Source organism: Eulemur rufifrons, chromosome 29 (genome assembly GCF_041146395.1).
Source record: "Eulemur rufifrons isolate Redbay chromosome 29, OSU_ERuf_1, whole genome shotgun sequence".
NCBI lineage: Eukaryota > Metazoa > Chordata > Mammalia > Primates > Lemuridae > Eulemur > Eulemur rufifrons.
In genome coordinates this window covers 76,523,534-76,544,251 of record NC_091011.1, presented here as the reverse complement: position 1 = coordinate 76,544,251, position 20,718 = coordinate 76,523,534, and the positions used below count along the sequence as shown (strand labels likewise).

At 37.9% G+C, this 20,718-nt stretch overlaps 1 protein-coding gene across 1 annotated transcript; it reads left to right on the top strand.

Annotated features, from left to right (window-relative positions):
• Nucleotides 1-906: 906 nt before the first annotated feature.
• GPR37 (G protein-coupled receptor 37) lies at nt 907-19,889 on the top strand. The gene is made up of 2 exons (XM_069462472.1): nt 907-1,929; nt 19,071-19,889. Exons 1-2 carry the CDS (start codon nt 907-909, stop codon nt 19,887-19,889), a joined length of 1,842 nt encoding a protein of 613 aa, XP_069318573.1.
• The last annotated feature ends 829 nt before the right edge of the window (nt 19,890-20,718 follow it).

The window sequence follows — 20,718 nt, the reverse complement described above, 5'->3', positions numbered from 1 at the left end:
GAGAGGCCGGGCCACCTCCCCTTTCCCAGCCGCGCACCGCCTCGCTCGCGGCGGTTCCAGGCACCACACGCTCCGCCCGGCTGCGCCCGCCGTGGCAGCGACAAGCTTCTGCGGCCGGCGGCACAGTCCACCGACGAGCAACGCGCTCTTGCTCTCCTGCCCCCCGTGATTCCCTTCGCCCGACCAAGCCGCCCAGCAGCCCGCGACGCCCTCTCATCAACTTTGAGCTGGAGAAGAAGCAACTTTGACGGTGGCCGGGGGTTTGGAATCCCACTTCTCGGCGGCAGTAGCGTCTCAAGTCGCTGGGGTTAGGTGGGGCAAGAGTTTCGCTTGCGCATCAGCGCTGAGTCTGCTGTTTGCAACCTGTTTCCAGCGAGCGGGGAGCGGCATTGTGACTGCCAGTCGTCTGGGAGAGGGGGGCTTGTTTTTCTTTCCCTCTAGAGACCTTGGCTCGCAACTGGATAAAGGAGTATGGAAAGGATGTAAATAAGCGGAGCAACTGTTACAAGAAGGCAACCACCCACAGGCAGGGAGGAGCGTGGGGCTTCGTTCGTTTTTCCCCAATTGCAACATTAATCAAGAGTCAGGTGTTGATTGCAACTTTGCAAGGTCGGCCACCGAGAGTAGCCATTCCCTCTGTGAACGCTGAGGGTACACTCGCTCTGACTGGATTTTGTCTGAGAAATGCACGGGACGCCAAACGAGGAAGGATTGTAGGAGTGTGTGTGTGTGTGTGTGTGTGTGTGTCACCCCAAGACCCATCCTCCACCCTCCTGGTAATCTCCGGTTCCCCGTTGCCCGGGCGGGGTGAGTATGTGACATGTGTCTAACTCTCAGCAGTAACTTAGGCAGCAGGTGTCGGTCCTAAGCAGGAGCCGCGGCTGCCGGGTGCGCCCTTGCCAAGCCATGCGGGCTACGCGCGCGTTTCTCGTCCGCATGTCACGGCTGCTGCTTCTGCTACTGCTCAAGGTTTCTGCCTCTTCTGCCCTCGGGTCCGCCCCTGCACCCAGGAACCAAACTTGTCGGGGGGAAAGCTGTTCATCTACACTGATCCAGCGCCGCAGCAGGGACGCTTGGGGACCGGGAAATTCTGCAAGAGACGTTGTTCGAGCCCGTGCGCCCTGGGAGAAGCCAGAGGCAGCGGTGCTCGCCGCGCCCTCCTGGGACCTAGCGGCGGCCCCAGGCGATTACCCAGGTGCCGGGAGAGGGGCGGAGGTGTCGGCAGCCGAATCCCAGGGACCTCCAACCAGACCGCCTAGCCCCTGGAGGTGGAAAGGTGCTCGCGGTCAGGAGCTCCCTGAAACTTTGGGGAGAGGGGACCCTACGGCCTTCCAACTCTTCCTTCAGATCTCAGAGGAAGACGAGAAGGGTCCCAGAAGCGCCGGCGTTTCCGGGTGGAGCCAGGAGCAGAGTGTGAAGACGGTGCCCGGAGCCAGCGATCTTTTTTACTGGCCAAGGAGAGCCAGGAAACTCCAGGGTTTCCGCCACAAGCCCCTATCCAAGACGGTCAGTGGACTGGCAGGGCACGAAGGGCGGACGATTGCACCTCCTGGCAGGGCGCTGGCCCAGAATGGGTCCTCGGGTGAAGGGGTCCACGAGCGCGGGGGTCCCCGCCGGGGAAACAGCACGAACCGGCGCGTAAGACTGAAGAACCCCTTCTACCCACTGACCCAGGAGTCATACGGAGCCTATGCGGTCATGTGTTTGTCTGTGGTGATCTTTGGCACCGGCATCATCGGCAACCTGGCGGTGATGTGCATCGTGTGTCACAACTACTACATGCGGAGCATCTCCAACTCCCTTTTGGCCAACCTGGCCTTCTGGGACTTTCTCATCATCTTCTTCTGTCTTCCGCTCGTCATCTTCCACGAGCTCACTAAGAAGTGGCTGCTGGAGGATTTCTCCTGCAAAATTGTGCCCTATATAGAGGTAATGCCTCCCAGGGGGTCGCAAGCTATTGGCTTTATCCATTTCCAGGATTGTAGTATCAAAGAACTGCTTCTGGATGCACCTACCTGGCTAAAGCCCTTTGCTGTTTATCTAGGTCCCGCCTCCATTTCTCTTTCCAATCATTTATGCATGTATGTATATATAAAAGGAGGCTGCTTTACTACATCACCTTCAAATTCATCTGTTCCTGGGCTGTGAAAAAAATGATGACCTTATGCTGTACAGAATTGTTTGGATTATATATCTATCTCTCTGAATATGGTGTTATGCATATTTCTGATTCTGCACCTATCGGAGATTCTAGGGTTAAATAAATGGCCAGCCCACGGGTGTCATATCAGAGCCCAGCAAGGGAAAAAAAATCATTAGCATTTATCTACTAGATTTCTAGTGCTTCAATGTGATTTTTTCCCCCAAGAGGATTATTGCATTTTTTAAAATACCAAAGTTGGAGTAATGTTTTATCTTTTAAAAAAGGAAATCTGCCTCTGTTTGTCAGTTGGCCTCATGATATATTAATAACCTCTCAAATTAGTTTAAGTGTCTGGCTGTCTTCCATGCTATGCTATTTGAATTCTTGTGTCATTTCTGGTTTCTCTCTTTTTCCTTCTCAATTGTCTAAAAGTTTTATTTGTTTTTGCATGAATGAAATTAAGCAAAAATAAGACATTGGCCACCATGGCACAGGATTTGTTTAACATATCAAAGTATATAGTATTATTTGTCATGTGGTATGGATATAAAGAATTGGCTATTTTAAAGGATAGATGCTAAGATTGAAACATTTCTTTAAAAGATGGAGGCCTGTAATAGGTTCCAAACTTTGAAAATGAAAGTCATTTTGAGTACAATTTTACTGCTTCATCGTACAGCTAGTGTCCTGAACCATTATTGTAGTTGGAATTTGCTCTTTAAATGGCCTCTCTTTAAACACCAGCTCTTGGATGGGGCTCAAGTGTTTTGCTGCCAGTTGTGTTTGTAGCCAGCTGGCCCTTGATTTTCTCCATTCAGACTGTCCATTTCATTTATGGAAGCAGAAAAAGGGAAACTGTAAATATTTCAGAGCCCCTGATCCTGTCTGGCACCAGGGACAGTGACACTATGTTCAACATTGTTCCAGGGCCTAAAGCTAGGGGATAAGTAAACAGAAAACAGTACCTACTTAGAAGGACCAAGGCAAGAGACAATAAATAAGACCCTCTGTTATCCTGACAGAGATCAGATGCAGAGTCATTCCATGACTACTAAATCAGCTGTTGCTACTTTACCAAGATTTCTCTAGTTGCCAAGCTCAAAGAATCTCTGAAACATCTAATTTATTTGGTAGACAGTTCATTTTTCAATTGGGGAGGGAGTCATTAAACTTATGTTAGAGAACATGCGTCCATTTACCACTTACCTTTTTAAGTTCAATTTCCATTTAAGATTTCTCTGATTATTTGTTTAAATAATGCAGAAGAAATTGACTTATGCAAGAAGGAGCCAAAAAGTAAACTACAAAGGGGGCAGGAGAGGTACCCCACTAAGAGTAATATTTTGGCTTGTCTTACTGAAGATGTACTAGACATGTAGAAACTTTTATATATTAGAGGGGAAAACAATAGAGAGGACAGAAAAAAGAAATTGAGGAAAGAAAAGAAATTACCAGTTCTTGGATGAAAACTTTAAAAGACAAGAATTCTATAAAATTCAGGAAAGAATATAAAAACTTTGATTAGTTTAATGAGACTTAAGAGTTTTGAGTGATGATATAACATATGTTTTAATTTTCTTTCACTATAATTCTGAGAATTTTAAAGAATGTATACTACTTTCTTTCCTTTGTATTTCATTTTCAGTTTAATTTTCTCCTCAAGTATATTTTGTTTTTTACCTCTTCTTTTATTGTTAGTAAAAATCTCTCTTTTACTCTGTATTTTACTTAGCTTTCCCTCCATCTTTATAGCTTTTTCTATTTTGCAGTTATTGGTACGAGTCTTTATTTTTTTCTAGAGAAGCAAAGGCTTCAAAAAAAATTCAATCATTTGGTTTTTTTCCCTTGAAAAATTAGATTATAATATATATTTCTTTACTGTTAGAGTAGTGAATGAAAATCTTAATATGTAGTGTTTCCATATTTCTACCTATTATTCCTCTGAAATATATTTTTAATGTTTTACCATATTTTATAAAAGTAACTATTGGATAATAGTATTGGTTTCTTAATTCCTGATTATAGCTACAGTCTAAACGTGAAACTAAAGCATTTCTGCCTCCAGGAAGCATTGCTGTTTTCACAGAAGTAAGAGCAATTTAGTGCCTGTCCTATGTTGCATTCCTGAAAAAACAGACCCTGCGATGGAGATTTATTTATTGGGGCATGAAGTATATTGGGGTGTGCCCTCAGGTTCAAAACCTATTAGGAAGTGAAGGAAGCAGGATTGGGCTGAGGCAGAAGTTGAACTGTGATGTAATTGCCACAAAGACCTCAGCTGACTCCATGAGGAACTCTAGGGCTGGGATGGCCATTCAGAGAAGTCCTGAATTGAGGCAAGAGGGACCAACTTTTATATCTCTTAATGAGCTGCTCGTTGGATGCAAGGCTGCTCCCAAGAATGGAGCTGTCAACTACCAACAATCCCAGCAATTGGGAGAATCAATGCTTCATTCTTGAAGGACTTTGGGATTGAGCAAACCACAGCATTAATTACAGTGGTTTTTGAACTCTAATGTTAAATTAGAAATAAATGGCATTCTAATCCAGCCCCTTCATTTTAAATATGAAACATGAGGCTCAAAGAAAAGAAAGACCACCCTAAGGATATATACCTAGTCAGTGGCCACCAGACCCTTAGTCTTAATGCTTCATGTTGATGTTTGCTGATTAGACAAACATGTATAAGGTAAAAGTTGTATCCAGTGAGTGTTTTCTTTTCCTTTCTGCTCCTTGGTATCTTTTAAAAAATATTTCTATATCTACTAGACAGGAAAAAATAAAAGGCCATTTAACATAATTTGTTAAGTGATAAAATGTATGGCTTGTTTTGAGTTTCATGTTGTTTCTTATATAAACTGGCAGTAAGTTCCACAGTCAGTACCTGATTAAAATTTTTAAAATTGCTATTAATATGAGGCAACTACACTTTTTAATGTGCCAAACATGATTATTTTAATGATCAAAAAATTATATGTTTCATTTTATATTCTTAAAATCATAGTGTGTATGATTTTGAAGGACAATACAATATATTAGTTTTGTTCAAACTTTTTCCAAATTTCCTTCCAATATGTTTACTTCTTGACCTTAGGACTTCTTAAAAATATTTGACATTTTGTTTCTTTTCATATTTCTAGATTTTGCCTTTTCTTTACTTTTTATTGTCTTATATTTATTTTATTTATTGTCTATTCTTCCTTTTTTAAAAAAACATGCACCCTCATATTGCTTTATAATGTAGGAATTACTATCTTTCCAATAATGGGGTTTGCCTTTTACAATGTTTTTATTTTTAATTTTTCATAGTTAATTTTAAATTTTATCCACAAATATTTTTAATTTTTTATCTCCCATCTTCTCTTTTGCTTTCTTTTTTCTTTTCTACCACAGTTCTTTTTTGCTATAGCTTGAGTGTTACCATAATCTGAAGAGGCTAATGGAATTTGGGGAAGAATTGGGTTTATATGGAAAAATAGAAGACATTTTTCTAGCAGAAACTATGGACTCTTTGCAGTTTGCATTCAACAGTTTGTTGGCTTAAGGCTTGAGGGTAGCACCCAGCTTCCAGGGTCTATTGTTAGAAAGAGAGTTTTATGATGCCTAATATTACTATGAGTAGGAATGTGCTGGAAACTGTTATAGCTGATGACCTCTTCCTTTCTATTCCAGGATTATGACATCTTTATGGCCTAGTGATAAATCTCATAAAGACCAAGGGCAAATGGAATGGTAGGAAAAGAAGGATAGGAGAGAAGAAAATCTGGATGGATGATGGCCATCCTTGTAAGACTTATCACTTTCAACTGCATTACCACATAGTCACCAGAGAAAAAACCATACTCAAAGCAACAGTTGTGTATATATAGTGTTGTATGTGTGTTTATGTTGGATATGGAGGTCTGGGTGTAGATTACAATAGGAGAATCACAGAGTTCTCTATTATACCATTTGCTTAAGGATCTGCCAATGTTTGAAGCCAAATAACTCAGGCATTGAATACAAGAGCTGGAACAGCTCTTTTGCTCATTACTTGATGGAAACCAGTTGGAGTCAGTGTATCATCTGACCCAGATCAACTGTCAAATATTTGCTTCTGTTTAGACATTAATTGGGGATTTTGAATGATCTAGACTTCTCTTTAAAGAACTAATACTTTCATGGTGTGTGGTAGGACAGAAGGCTTCAAATAGTTCTAAGGTAATCCCAGATCTGACTGTACTTTTATTTTACTGGGATACGAGATTACTGCGTGGGGGTGGAGGGTGAATAAAGGGAATGTATCTCATCAGGGCCTCTGGTCTGGGCATAATTTGTGATAAGTCTAGAATCTTTTCCGACAAGAAGAGCCAGCTTTTCTGATGGTTTTAGAAATACTGGTTTTAAACTGAGTGAAACAAATGGTTCTTTCATTGCCTTGATTGTAGCTAGTACTGAACAGAAAGAAAGGAAGGGTGTTGGAGGCTGACGATGACATTGCCATAGAGCTCTGCAATTCTACACAGATTTCCCGACAACTCCTGCATTCAGGTAATAGCACATTTATCGTGGCAGATGGTAAATTTTCCTTGAGTGGTAGATTAGCCATTAAATGTTCTACTGGACTTTTAAGTGGAAACACACAGTTTTATGCGTAATTTGAAAGATACTAATAATATTCTCAGGGAAAATATATTCAACATATAAGAATGATGATTAACAAATATTTTATGACTTCTCAATAATCTTTTTGTAATCATTTTCTGCATCCCCATGCAAATGAAAATATTTAGCTGGTGACTCCAGGAGGAAAGAAAAAGCAGTTTCTTAGAGTGTACTTTTGTTTATTTATAACTCCATTCCTGAATGGTGTATGGTGAATTTCACTGAATTGGAGGCTTACATAAGAAATGAAATCTTTATGCTATTTAAAAGAAAAATTCAGATAGTTTCTATAACTATTGATTGTAATGAGAATGTATCCATTTCTAAAGCTGTCAATGAAGTATAAACAGGAACATGGATTTTTCTTTACTTCCTTTCTAGAAATAGTATCTGGCATTCAGCTTTTAAGGGTTATATATAACAAAGCAGCACTCAATAACTGATTCAAGAATGATTTGAATAATTTATTATGTTCTATAATCATTTTCCATATTTGTCATCATTCATTCATTTATTCACTTACTGGGCTTTTCTCCTATGTGAGGTACTAGGTTAGGAGTGGGCCGGAGGAGAAGGCAGGAGGGGAAGAAGGGAAAAAGTTTCCAAAGATAAATATCATAGATGAGCGACTACTATTAAAGTTACAAAAAAGCAAAATAATATTCCATAACATGGTGAAAATTATAATAGACATTTGAACAGAGCATTATGGAAGCTCAGAAATGGCCCTGGAATGGGTCAGCTCACAGTTGTACTTGGTTATGCCTGAAGATGGAAAAATTTATGGAAACTGTGCTCCCTCTGATGCTTCTCAATTATATTCTCACTACTAATCTTCATAAATGTCCATACAGACTAGATTCATGATGCAAAGTTATAGCTAAGAAAGTATTTTAATTCTTGCTTTCTTGTTCTCTTTAGCTTTCCTGGGATAGGAAGCCCATAATAATAATTGGAAAGATAATTCAGCAGATTGGTCAGTTTTAGAAATTTCTTTTCATATATGTAATTTGTGTTAATGAGTAGGGTAACTATCTTTGCTTTACAATTATTAGTCTTTATTAACTATAAGGACATTAAATACATTAAATTTTTAAATTTTACCTAAACAGATGTTTATTTGGCAATGTAATAGCCAGTATATTAAACTGAGTCCTTTTCTTCTGAAAATATCAAAAACATACATATTATTTAATTTGATCTTAGAGAACCTGGGAAGGGAGACAGACAAGGGAGATACTTTAGACCTTATTGTAGAATGAGGGAAAGGAAAGCATAAAAAATGGACTTACCCAAGAATTGGATTAATCTCTCAAACATATAATCAGAGTAAGGATTTATCCTGAGTTTCTGAGGGCTTCTGAGATATCTGGTTATGTCAGCAAAGTATCTTTCAACAGAAAAAAGGAAGCAAATATGTCTGCAAAAGTAAACCAGATCTGAGCTTATGAGTCCACCCAAGGCTGAGTGAGTGTGGGTCTACCTTTCCTTTCGCCCTAGCACTGCATGGACCTTGATAGAATTTTTCCACCTGTACTAGCTTTTTTCTTATGTTCTGCAACTAGATTTAATAGCATCCCATTGGAAGCACATGGAACTATGTCTGGGATATAGACTGTGGGAGGAGAGGGATGGGCAGGCAGCTATGCAGTGAGGTTTGTCTTTGGAATTGCACTTCTGCTCCATCCCCCAGGGGTGCTCCTGTCATTTCATTTCCCAAGAATCGACCTGCCAATGTGCCATAATTAACTCAACCTTGTTGCCAAGACTAACTCTCAAATATCCCAATTAGGATAGTATTATTTGTGCCAGAAAAGATGATCTCATCTAAAACTTTGGGGATAGAGTGGAGAATGGATTACTGCAACCTCAAATATGGGGTCTTCCTATTTGCACAGTAGGTATAGATATTTTCCATAAAACATAGCATATAATCCCAGTGCCAGGCTTATTCCTGAGGCAGAATACTTTCACTTTGTGAATTTATGATAATTTTCAGTGTTATCTGTGTGTACATTTGAATGGTTCATAGCATTAATGAGGCCAGGGTCATTGATTTGATCCCTGCCTGGAATGAGTCATTCTCATTAGGTCTATAACTCTACTCAGGGCTGCCACTTTCTTTTACAAAATAGTCCTCTCCTCATCAATTCCCACTTGAGGGCCTTTCCTCATATCTTTATTGTCTCCTCCTTGATTCAAATCTCTCTCATATAGGAAAAGCTTCTGATAAACTAATTCACATCAAGATGTGAGATTTAGAGATATTTGCCTTTTATAAAGAGATTGAATGAAGAAAGACTACTTCCTTAACATACTACTGATGGTGAAATTTTGATAAAAAGCTGAGAAATATTGTCTTAAAATGTAATTTCTCAATATCATTCAAATCATAATTACCCAATTACGAATAATTTTGTTTTTAGTTTGGGTTCATCATCATGCAAGTCGATATCATTAGTCACAAGGGGAAATAGATGAAAATTTGTTATTCCTTTTGGAGACTCATCAGAACCCCTAGGACAACAATTGAAATTTCAGGACACCTTAAGATTGATTAGGAACGTCATAGTACCAAGGACTGAAGACTGGACTGTGGGCTTGGAAAAAATATTATATTTTGAAGTGAATTTTTGATTACTGAAAATAAACATGAAATATAAAAAATTTCTTTAGTCCTGTTGATTCCAATAGATGGCTTATATCTTAGGACAAAATGATGCTAATCTTCATTTACATTTTTATATTGATGAACATGGGGAAGATTTATAGTTAAATTATAACATGTTAGACAAGTTGTAATTAAATGAATTTTTTCACTATAAAAGGAATATACTATGCCACAGAAATCATAATTAGTAGGAAATCTTAATTCAATCTTGATTCAAGATGGAACTATAAAGGGAAAGAAAGGATTTATAAAATCAAGACACATTTTAGGAGAATATATTTTTTGTAAATAGTCATAATTGCTTTTTTAAAATAAGTAAAAGCATGTTATCAAGCTTAAGCAAGAGAAAAGAAGGTGGAGAACGAGGCAATAATGACAACAATAGTTTCAAAATATTTTTCCACATGATATCGGGAATCACATATAAATGAAATAGGCTGGGTAAAATAGAAATAAATGAAGAGAAGAACATATATTCAGTGTTATTTGGGTGGAATGTTCTGTAGATGTGTGTTAGGCCCATTTGTTCTAGAGTTCTGTTTAAGTCCATTGTTTCTTTGCTTATTTTCTGTTTGGAGGATCTGTGCAGTTCTGTCAGTGGGTTGTTAAAGTCCCTGGCTATTATGGCATTGCTGTTTATCATTTTGTTTAGATCAAGTAGGATTTGCTTTATGCATCTGGGTGCTCCTGTGTTAGCTAAATAAATATTTAGGATTATTAAGTCTTCTTGTTGAATTGTTCCCTTCACCATTATATAATGACCATCTTTGTTTGTCTTTATTTTTATTGATTTAAAATTTATGTTATCTGATATGAGAATGGCTACACCAGCTTTCTTTTGGTTTTCATTTGCCTGGAACATTGTTTTCCATCTCTTCACTTTGAGTCTGAATGAGTTCTTGTGGGTTAGATGCATTTCCTGGAGGCAACACATACTTGGCTTATATTTTTTTCTCCATTCAATCAGCCTATGTCTCTTCAGTGGGCAGTTCAAGCCATTCACATTTATTGAGAATTGACATTTGGGGTGGATTTCTGTTCATCCTATTGGGTAGACCTTTATTGTTTTGTTTTACTTCTTGAGCCACTGTGGAATCTAGGTTCTGTACGTTAGCTTTTGGGTGATTTTACACTGGTGGATTATGGAAAATACAAGAAGAAGCTAAAGGTTCAAGCCATTTAGAGTTTCAAAGGAAACTACTCTGTGCTCATCCTGCTTTTTTCTAGTTTTTAGACCTGTAACCACTGACTTATAATAGATTATCTTTCATGGCCCAAATGAATGGGTTTTCTTAACAATAGTGCCCTTGTTTTGAGGGTCACTCGTAAACAAAGGACAACACATAAATAGATGTGTTTAAACATTGTTTTGATATAAAATATAAGTTAGGCTGGAGTGAAGTTGTCATGACCTTGGTTAGAAATTTCCCTATTTTGGCCGGGCGCGGTGGCTCACGCCTGTAATCCTAGCACTCTGGGAGGCCGAGGTGGGCGGATCGTTTGAGCTCAGGAGTTCGAGACCAGCCTGAGCAAGAGCGAGACCCCATCTCTACTAAAAATAGAAAGACATTATATGGACAGCTAAAAAATATATATAGAAAAAAATTAGCCGGGCATGGTGGTGCATGCCTGTAGTCCCAGCTACTCGGGAGGCTGAGACAGGAGGATCGCCTGAGCTCAGGAGTTTGAGGTTGCTGTGAGCTAGGCTGACGCCATGGCACTCACTGTAGCCTGGGCAACAGAGTGAGACTCTGTCTCAAAAAAAAAAAAAAAAAAAAAGAAATTTCCCTATTTTATAAAAATCAGTGTATTTTAGTCACTTCACTGTACTCAAGCATGTAGATTCAATTTTATACGAAGGAAATGTTGCCGTGAAGTACATTGGTCTCTTTTTCCTCGTCAGTGTTTGTACCAGAAGTTTTAACAAAAGATACTATTTACTTTATGAGTTGTACTTTATGTGATCTGTGTTGTCTGTGTCACAGCTTATTCTCATTCTTAATGGTTTCTTCTTTCCTTGTTTGTCTGCAGTAAGCTTCTGAGAAAGGGAGAAATAACTAAGACAATATCTTGATTGATTACTGTTTTTCATAAACCATCTGTGTGCTCTTTTTTCGTATCATTTTGAAAAAACAAGTATTTAATGTAGTACAAAGTGAAAATGGTAGCCCAGGTTTCCTCAGGGCCTGATATTTGCTTTGAATTAGTAACTTGAACAGTGAGGATAATGAAATCTAGTTATATCTTGATTTATAAAGTATGCTTTCCACTTTAATTATTAAGTGTTTTGTCTTACAAGTTTCTTTTGGTTTTATTTTTAACAGAAACCTAGGAAACCATTGACCTTAAAATTAATTTGTGATGGAAAGAGGAATACATTTTTTTCTTATTATAGAAAAAGATAGTTTCACTCTGAATCTTTCCCCAAAGTCATTGTTATCATATACCTTATTGGCTGGGTTAATTTCTCATCAGTGATATAAAATAGCTGTCTTAAGTTGATCAGCATAGTTGCTGAACAAAAATTTGGAATTCATGATCTTATAAATACAAGTTTAACAGAGGGACAAAACATTTGAAAGCTGTGGTCTATCTGTGGTTCTCATAACTACTGAGTTGAGTTTCTCTAAATTCAGTCTTGCCAGTGGTGACAATGTATTAGATAAAGAACCAATCATTTCTATGCAAGTGACTATATTTGTGCTATTTTGTTATCCTTATCAAACTACCTGTATTTTGCTGTAACAAAATTAAAAAGGTAACTCTAGAAGCCATTCACAACAACTTCCACTATATTTTCAAAATCCTTATATTTTGTAGGTTTCTTTTTTCTTTTCCCAGTGGACTTGCATGGCATATCATCTTCTCAGCATCCACAATAAGGGGAGAAATACATATTACCTTGCTTCTTATTAAAGAAACTGAGGCAAGGGCAAAATGAGAACTCATCTGTCAGGATGTTGAATGTCACTTGAAATATCTGAGTCATTAACTTGAACCAATTGCAATTTGACTGTAATTAGGAATAAACCCTTTTACATGACTTCAAAGTGAAGTTTAGTTTGAGTTAGTAAAATATTTAAAGCATAGAATATAATAAAAATATTTTATTATGCAAATGATTTGAACCCTTAGCATTTATTCTCATGTACTTTATGAATCTCCAAATGAACAAATATTGCAATAGCATAAATTTTATCCTTAAAATGTATTAGCATATAAAAGAAAATTCAAGCAATCCATTCAAACATTAAATGATCTTATATACAGCTAAAGTAATATATAAAGCTAATGGCATTCTTTCCTGGGTTTTTTTTTTTTGTCCTACACAGAAGCAAACTTTTTACAACTTTATGAGACCGTGTATGTGTCTGGAACAACAAAAGGCACATTGAAACATGATTTCTGGGTGGTCTTCAAGTTCTCTTGCCTTTGTGCACCATCCTTTCATCCCACAGATTTAAATATGTTTCTCAGTTAAAATACAAATCATTACTGTCCTGGATTGTTAACAAATAGTTCAAACTGCCAATCCCAAGTTTATCTTAGTCTAATAGACTAAGGCAGACATAGATGATATTTGAAAAGAATTAGATCATGTCTTTTGAAATACAACTATATATCATGGAAGGTTTTATAATTTGGTCAGCCTCTAAGGCAATTTCCCTAGGAGATATTTTGAAATAATGTTTGTCTTACAATCTTGTTAAATGAGTGATTCTCAACTACACTCTCCAGGCATACATGGGTGTGTCCCACATCAAGCGAAGTCACAGCAAACATGCCAGAAATTGTGATAGTCAAACTTATCTGTCTATAGACTACAATGAGGCATTCTATACATAAATTAACTTGCTGGGTGCATGGTAGCAGGTGGTAGATAGTCAAGAAACTCTGCCTTGGATTCTAAACCTCTTGAGGACAAAATTCATGCCTTATTCATCATTGTTTCTAATAGCAAGCACAGTATATTTTATAGGTTCTTTCTCAAAAAAAATAGGCACACATATATGCACATACAGCATTGACCTGATACAGAGTTCGATAAAGCCATAATGAGACTAAAATGGGAATAGTTTAAGGGTGATGAAGAAGAGTGACCCTAAACCCCACACTCTGGCACTGGAGCTGCTGCTTCCCTGCATGAATTCTCAAGCCTCAACTTGTCCTGTGTCTCTCCTGTGCCCTGGAGCACTGCTGTAGGTGGCTGTGGCTGTAGCTGCCCAAAGCCTTACTTCTGGACGTTGCCTGGACAGGAGCTGAAGGAGCTTTATTGTGGTTATTTTGGGATACAAATAAGGGCAGAATATTATTGTTTAAAAGCAAGACCTTAGAGTTGTTTATTTTGATTCCCTTGCCATCTCTGTGTTTTGATGTCAATCTCTTCAAAATGTTCAATGTCTTATTTTCCCCAATAGTTAAAATTTTGTTTTCGGCTTTCCTCTGATCTTGAAACTCTCAAAATTAATAGTCTTGTCTATTAAAAGTGTTTACAGTTCTGTTTTTGTTGCTGTTAATTGTTTCTCCCATTGCAGTTTAATTAATAAGAGATTGAATCTTACTCATTCCATCTCTCAGAATGTTGCTTCAAAGAACTACCCATGTAAGCCAATGCTAACAGCTTTACTCCCAAGAGCATATTTCATAGTGATATTGAATTTTAGCAATCAGATATGGTCATTAAATGCAGAAGATCCAGCATTCATGATACAGTTTTATAATTGCACATAATTGCACTATTCATCTTGGTAGAATTTTTAATAAGCTGTACGTAAACAAGTATATTTAAAAATTGTGATGGAAATCTTTTCATGTTGCTCCAACATCTAGGAATCGTAATTACATGGATAGATTTCATGTCTGGGTAAGCAGAAATTAGGCCACCACCCGTTATTCAGATGATTTTCATCAATTAATTTATAAGGTGTGCAGTTAATTCTTCACACATGTTTAAAGTCTTCTTTAAATAAGTTGGGGAAGTACTGGGCAGGGTTCTTCTACATTTGTTGCTCTTTCACATCATAAAATTTAGTGCATAAGTGAATTTAAAGAAAAATATCTGAAGTAATATCCCTGCAGGCAGTGGCAGCAGGAGAGAGTGTATGTCTAGGATTGGCAGTTGGGCTGCAGTTGCTGTGAGCGACTGCATTACAAGCGCTCTCTGCATTTGGGACAGTGCTGCTACGTTCCTCATTGGTTCCTTCAGTGACTCTCTCTGTTCTCTTATGACCTTTCTGGACTTTTTATGCTGTTTTAGCTGGATCCTAATGTCAGAGAATGCTGTTAGAAAGAAGTACAATTTGAAAACAGGAGGCTGAAATACTGGAGCTTTCTGAAATTCGTGTATGAAAACTGGGGAGGACTCAAGGGCTTTTGGGAATGTGACTGAAGAATTGAGCATCTTCAGATAAAATGGACAGTAGAAGAATTCCTGAATAAAAAGTTGGAATACGTGCAAATCTTGCTCAACATTTGTCCCAGCTTTTGTTATCTTGTGAGATGAAATCTTATAAAACCTAAAAAAACATTGTCTTGCTTTTTGAGCCAGTGAACATCTTTTAATTAAGAGTGAATGTGCAGCACAGCTTTTGATATCTAAGGAGTTGGCAATCTAATCCACCCATCTTACTCTTAATACACGTCCACCCACATGCATTTGCTGTTACCTCTCATGAAAGGCTTGTAACCAGCTTGGAGTTAGGTATGAAAATGCTAGCACTTGTGAGAATTGGTCCAGGTTTTTTAAATTTCTAGATTTACAATTTGGGAGATTAATAGAGGAGAAGATGATATCCTTTATGCATTGTGTTCTTTGTAAGTAATGATAGAAAACTACCAAGCAAATAGATGTTCTGAGCTTCTAACAGATTGCCTCTCCTCAGTCTTCAGTATTTTTATATTACTGAGCTTTCCTTTAATAGAAATGCTATTCATAATTTCAAAAGAATGCATAGCATAAAACCTTTGTAGCTTTCTATTTGTGAACTGACTCAGGATAGATAGTAACAGGGAAACACACACAAAGATTTGCCTCAGTCACGATGGCACAGAAAGACTTGCTGAGGATTTATGTACATCTGATAGCTTGAGAAATTTTTTGTTTTACGTTCTTAAGAGAAATGAATCAAAACTTTGAAAAATGTATATACAAATGTAAAGTTTCAAAAATCTATAAAATAAAGTACTTCAACTTTCTCATGATACTGTTTGAAGTGCACCTTCAGAAAATGACCAGTGCTTCTCAGATTTCCCCAAGTGTGGCATATAATTAAAAATTATATGATCATAAGACAGTTGCACAATGTGGACCTCAATTTTAGAATTATTTTGTGCCTCCAGAATAGATGTAAAACAAATTTCCATCAGTGTGAGCAACTTATTAACTTGTAATTTAACTTTTAAAAGGTGAACGTAGAAGTGGGTTTTTTTTTTTTTTTTTTTTTTTGGTAGTCATGTTAGATTGATGTTTCTCGTATGGGTGTTTATGGGAGACTTTCTGAAAAATTTGGAGAACAAGAATTGTAGTTGTTAAGCCCAATCATGACCTCTTTGTCTGCACCGATGTAGAGCTTTGTTAGTCATATGAAAGATTGTTAACCCTCATTATACTTCATTTTCAGACTATCTCTATGAATAGCTATGAGAGTGGTCAGGGGATGGATGCATTGTTATTATTTTCCAGATTAGAACTAGTAGACACTATCTGATGCATAGCATGTAAGAAGAATAGAGAATATTTGCCATTGGAACTCTCAGAATCTATAAGGCAAGTTGCCATAGTTCTATGGAGGGTGACAGCTTGAATGTAGTAGACAAACAACTAATGTTTTTAGTACAAAAATCGTGTGACAAATGGTTTTCCTTTTTTCAGCATGAGCCCTTTGAGTTAAAAAAAAATTAGATGTGAACATTATACTTATTTTTTCCCCTTACCCCTTTGCCAAGGCATGACCAATAACTATGCTTCTTAAACCTTCCCACCAGCGGGCAGGGGAGAGTGAATGCATGTACCCAGGTGTCCGGGACACAGCCCAGAGCATTCCATCCACTTTGGGCATATTCTTTTAGTGTCATGTTTTATCTGAAACCTCATTAGCATTTTACCTTCTATTCATTGTTTTTGTTTAAATATATAAATAATGACTACATTTATTAAACATTAAATTGCTTAAATTTCCTCCAAAATATTTAAGTAAATTTGATAGTCCTGAGTGATTACTGTGCTGATCTTGTGACTTTCTGAGAACCATCCTCCTCCTCTTGGTTGACTATGATCTCCTTGAGGCAAAGGACTGCTTCTTGTACCTTTCCATATCCCCAATGTCAAGTGTAGTGCTTGGCATAGAGTTGATGTAAGTAAATGTGTGCTTGTGTTGGATACGTATTTGTGTGCCCCTTTAGAGTATGTGTATGATGCTCAGTAAATATTTTATAGATAAATGAATGATAGCATGTTTACATTAAGAACATGTGTTTATTATTGTGGAAAAGCTTCAGTGTGGAAAAAATAGGTACATATTTTTGGTTCTTAACCTTTGTCAATTTTTTTAGATGTCCTACCACATGTATATAAGAGCAGTGCCTTTTTTGCATACAATATTCCCTGTGGTTATTGTCAAATAGTTTTCTGATCTGAAATTGTCTATGGTTGGGAAATCTAGACATTCTTTTTTCTTTTTAAATTTGATAAACATTCTTATTTCATGATAAATGTGCTTATTTTAGGTCTGATTCTGTAACTTGTTTTTTTTGTTTTTTGTTTTTTTGGCACATAAGCTCATAGTGGCTGGTTGTCTCTTGCATACTGTGATTTTTGATTTTGTGAATCCATGTTCTCTTGAATTCCATCTGTGGGATTTCTCTGTGGCCTGGTTTTAAAGTGCATTATTCCAGAGAGGATTAAGGTTTGCTTCTACCAGGTGCCTGGGATGATTTTATTATTTATTTATTTTTATTTTATTTTGATAGATTTAGGGGTACAAGTGGTTTTTGGTTATATGGATGAATTGTATAGTGGTGATGTGTGGGTTTTTAGTGTACTCACCACCCAAATAGTATACATTGTACCCAATAGGTAGTTTTTCTTCCCTCACCCTCCTCCAATGCTCCCCGCTTCTGAGTCTTCAATGTCTATTGTACCACTCTGAATGCCGCTGCATATCTGTAGCTTAGCTCCCACTTATAAGTGAGAAACCGTGGTATTTGTTTTCCTATTCCTGTGTTATTTTACTTAGTATAATGGCCTCTAGTTCCATCCAAGCTGCTGCAAAAAACATTATTTCATTCTTTTTTATGGCTGAGTAGTATTCCACAGGGTGTGTGTGTGTGTGTGTGTGTGTATACCACATTTTCTTTATCCACTCCTTGATTGATGGGCACTTATGTTGATTCCATATCCTTGCAATTGTGAATTGTGCTGTCATGAACATATGAATGCAGGTGTCTTTTTGATATAATGATTTCCTTTCCTTAGGATAGATCTCTAGTACTGGGATTGATGAATTGCATGGAGATCTACTTTTAGTTCTTTGAGTACTCTCCATACTGTTTTCCATAGAGGTTGTACTAATTTGCGTTCCCGCCAACAGTGTATAAGAGTTCCTGGGACAATTTTAAATTGTGTTTTGGTTTTTCTGAGCCACACACACGGTATGAATTCTGGCCCTTATACCATGTAGGTTCCAGCACCTGGTTAGAATTTGCCATTTCCTTTTCTCCTTTTCCCTAACTCACCCAGCCCCAATTCCTGTCAGGCAAGCTAGCTTCTCCCTTGTTTCCCTCTATTTTTTCTCTTTATCCCTCTAAACATGTCAGTATATGGAGAATTCCAAATTCGTGAGGGTGTCTTTGACACAATCTCCACCCACATTGGCCCCCGCTTTGTCTCCTACCTCCATGTACCGGAGCACCTGGCCCCATCCTTCCGGCTAAAACTATTACCAACATCAAACCTCATCAGGAGTGGCAGGTGCCCCTATGGCAAACATGCAGCATGGACAGGGAGGGATCACTGACCTGTTTAGAATTTGTTTTCTCTTTGATACTGGCCTCTGGAGGATTTCCCTTTCTTGTTTGCCATAAATTCATGCCTCTGAAAAGAATGTTAAAATACTTTATTTTGCACGTAGGAGAAATTAGAGGAGCTCTCTAATCATCTCATCTACTGGAAACAATAAGCTCGAAAGTGCTTGCTATGTGTAAGGCCTCTGGAAAATATGGCCATCCTCATCGGTAATGAAATGGGATACTCTCCACGACACCTACTCCTGATCTGGATCTTCTAGTGGCAGGCATTTTTATGGTGACTGAAATTTTTAGGGTCTCTGGGTTCTTATCTATAATAAAATGGTATTGGAATAACTGGCCTTTATGGGTCCTTCCATTACTAAAATTTCTTCACTCCGGTGACCCCTGAACAGCTGAACAGCTACAATTTGTTTTCTATTTTTATGCTTACAGGGATTCAGGTGAAGTCCTGAACCCAGTTACCCATGCCTCCTTCTCTCTCTCTGTCTCTCTGTCTCTCTCTGTCTCTCTTCTCACTGTTTTACCAGTCTTGGTTTGCTCTTTCAGAGAACGCCCAGAATAAATGTACTCTATGTCCCCCCACAGGTCGCTTCTCTCGGAGTCACTACCTTCACCTTATGTGCTCTGTGTATAGACCGCTTCCGCGCCGCCACCAACGTCCAGATGTACTATGAAATGATCGAAAACTGCTCCTCCACAACCGCCAAACTCGCTGTGATATGGGTGGGAGCTCTGCTGTTGGCCCTCCCAGAGGTTGTTCTCCGCCAGCTGAGCCAGGAGGACTTGGGGTTTAGCGGCCGAGCCCCCGCAGAAAGGTGCATTATAAAGATCTCTCCTGACTTACCGGACACCATCTACGTTTTAGCCCTCACCTACGACAGCGCGAGACTCTGGTGGTATTTTGGCTGCTACTTTTGTTTGCCCACGCTTTTCACCATCACCTGCTCTTTGGTGACCGCAAGGAAAATCCGCAAAGCAGAGAAAGCCTGTACCCGAGGGAATAAGCGGCAGATCCAACTCGAAAGCCAGATGAACTGCACAGTAGTGGCATTGACCATTTTATATGGATTTTGCATTATTCCTGAAAATATCTGCAATATTGTCACCGCCTACATGGCTACAGGGGTTTCCCAGCAGACAATGGACCTCCTTAATATCATCAGCCAGTTCCTTTTGTTCTTTAAGTCCTGTGTCACCCCAGTTCTCCTTTTCTGTCTCTGCAAACCCTTCAGCCGGGCCTTTATGGAGTGCTGCTGCTGTTGCTGTGAGGAATGCATTCAGAAGTCTTCGACAGTGACCAGTGATGACAATGACAACGAATACACCACAGAACTGGAACTCTCGCCTTTTAGTACCATACGCCGTGAAATGTCCACTTTTGCCTCTGTCGGAACTCACTGCTGAAGGACGGTGCCTGCTTTGGTCAGATTTGTTTATTGGTTTGATTTTCATATCCTGTGAAAGTTTTTACTTCGTATTTTTCCTTACAAGGAGAAAAGGCAAAACAAAAACAAAACAAAGAAAGAAAGAAATATTAACTACTGTAGAAGTGATTTTACAAATTAATATTTGTGCTTTGAAAAAAATGTTTATATTTAGTTATTTAAGAAGAACAAGGAGGCCAAGAGTTTTAGGTAATTTTATCTGGTATGGTGCTAATATTTTATCTCAAAAAGTTATTGCACCTTAACTTAATTAATTGCTAATTTTTTTCTTTATTTTAAAAATATAATTGTTGTATATTGATTATAGCCATGTGATTTTTGTAGGTTATTTTATGTTTGAGTTGTGATTGAAAGTACATTGTATAATATATGGTATCTTGAGATGATTTGTACTTAGAAGCATTCACAAAGTAGCACCAAATAAATTACATTTTATTCTTTAACATAATTGTCAATCTACTTTTAACCAATATTCAATAAATCTTTTAATTGCCTTAAAGACACAATTACTGGTTCTATGCACAATTTAAAAACAGCCTTACTGTTTTATATTTTCCCTTAAGGCAGGTAATCACTATGTTATAAAGAAGTTATCCTGATAGTATTATTTTATATGCATGATTCATAAAACTATATTGTATGTTAAAACAAAACTGTATTTTTAATATTCAGGTGTAGATGTAAAATTACTTCTGAATATTTATAAAATATGAATAAATAGCAGAGTAGGAAGAAAGCTTTTTTTTTTTTTTTTTTTTAGTTCACCTCTGAATTAGCATGCAGAGCTA

Excerpts from the sequence above, each read along its gene's own strand:
- GPR37 (XM_069462472.1), top strand. The coding sequence starts at position 907 with ATGCGGGCTACGCGCGCGTTTCTCGTCCGCATGTCACGGCTGCTGCTT. Across the intron at positions 1,930-19,070 it reads AAATTGTGCCCTATATAGAG|GTCGCTTCTCTCGGAGTCAC; the intron begins GTAATGCCTCCC and ends GTCCCCCCACAG.